General features: G+C 32.4%; 1 protein-coding gene across 1 annotated transcript in view; it reads left to right on the forward strand.

Annotated features, from left to right (window-relative positions):
- LOC107607912 (BEACH domain-containing protein B) overlaps positions 1–1,547 on the forward strand; it is a gene marked incomplete in the record, with an annotated part of 32,669 nt that overhangs the window by 12,313 nt on the left and 18,809 nt on the right. Inside the window, 3 exon segments of the mRNA XM_021107990.1 lie at positions 8–248; positions 1,125–1,298; positions 1,491–1,547. Of these exon segments, the coding sequence (XP_020963649.1) occupies positions 8–248; positions 1,125–1,298; positions 1,491–1,547 (472 nt within the window).

Below are 1,547 nucleotides of genomic sequence, written 5' to 3' on the forward strand. Positions count from 1 at the left end.
TTAATTTTCTTCTTAATTGGTTTTCTCAAGAGGATAATGATAGTGTAATCTTTAAGATTTCTCATTTAATTGAAGCCATTGGTGGGCATAGCATATCCGGCAAGGACATCCGCAAAATCTTTGCTCTACTGCGAAGTGAGAAAGTTGGGAAGAGGAGACAATACTGCTCTGTTTTGTTGACAAGTCTCTTGTCAATGCTACATGAGAAGGGGCCAACTGCATTCTTTGATCTTGATGGAAGTGATTCCGTAAGTACTCAAGCTATTCTCTTTTGTGAAGGTTATGACAAATACAAATAGAACCAGGGATATGAAATCTGAATGAGCTTCTGAGAGTAATCTCACTTAAATATGGGTGAATTTGGTAAGCTTACTAGAGAGATATTTGTGCTTTTCAAAAGCAAAAGTATGTCATTTTGTGTTTGGTAAATTAAAAAATATTATGTGCTTGTACTTTTAGCTTTTAAAGGCTATGAATATTTTTGAAAGCATCTATGATTATGAAGATAGTTTTCACAATTACCTTGTGCTTTTCAATATTAAAAAAAAATCTATTATAATTTTATATATTAATAACTGTCTTCTTTTGTTCTTATTTCTTATTACGTTAATATCTATTAAAATCATTTTAATTATTTAAAAGCTATTTCACCAAACTCTTGTATTGCTTATGGAAAGCCATTTATATTTTGTTTTACAGAACATAACTGTTATAACTTTTGCTAATATTTGAAAAGCCAAGAAACATAGACAACTTTTGAAAGGTACAGACTTGACCAAACTCACCCTATATCATTCACATTTTTGTTGTAGCTTTGAATTACTTTGACTTACTGTTGTTTGTGAATCTTACTAGAAGACGTGTACTCAAAATAATTATACAGAAGGTTCTTTTTGAGCTTCAATTTTGATTCTGACATTTACGGAATTAAGACGTACTGTTTTTGTTGGCTGTTAATTGATGCTGTATGCTATTTGTGAAGTATTTGCTTTTTTCAAATGGATGTTCAACTGCATGCGTTTTTCTTTTGCAGAATTACTTTTGTATGCGCTAATGTAAAATGTAATTTTGTATCATTCTTATTGCTATGGGACCTTTATCTCATTGTTTTCAAATCCTTGTAGGGTATCATTCTTAAAACACCTCTGCAGTGGCCTATGTATAAGGGTTTTTCTTTTTCCTGCTGGCTCAGGATTGAGAACTTCCCTAAAAATGGAACAATGGGTCTTTTCAGTTTTCTTACAGAAAGTGGAAAAGGAACCTTGGCTGTGCTTGCAAGGGAGAAGCTAACTTATGAGGTAGGAAAACAAATCTTGAGATAAGCTTCTTCATTTTCTAAGATTGGGTTCTGATTATGCATTTATTTGTGTTGGTTTAGTTGGTCTGACCTTCCATTCATTCTATTTTGGGTTTTGCTAACATTATTTTAACATTGATCTTTTTTTTTCTTCTTTATCTGTCTCCCCCACCCCTCTTTTTCTATGTTGCAGTCAATTAACCTAAAGAAACAGCGTGTGGACCTGAATGTTAATCTAGTTAGGAGTAGA

The sequence above is a fragment of the Arachis ipaensis genome, chromosome B07 (genome assembly GCF_000816755.2).
Source record: "Arachis ipaensis cultivar K30076 chromosome B07, Araip1.1, whole genome shotgun sequence".
NCBI classification, from domain to species: Eukaryota; Viridiplantae; Streptophyta; class Magnoliopsida; order Fabales; family Fabaceae; genus Arachis; species Arachis ipaensis.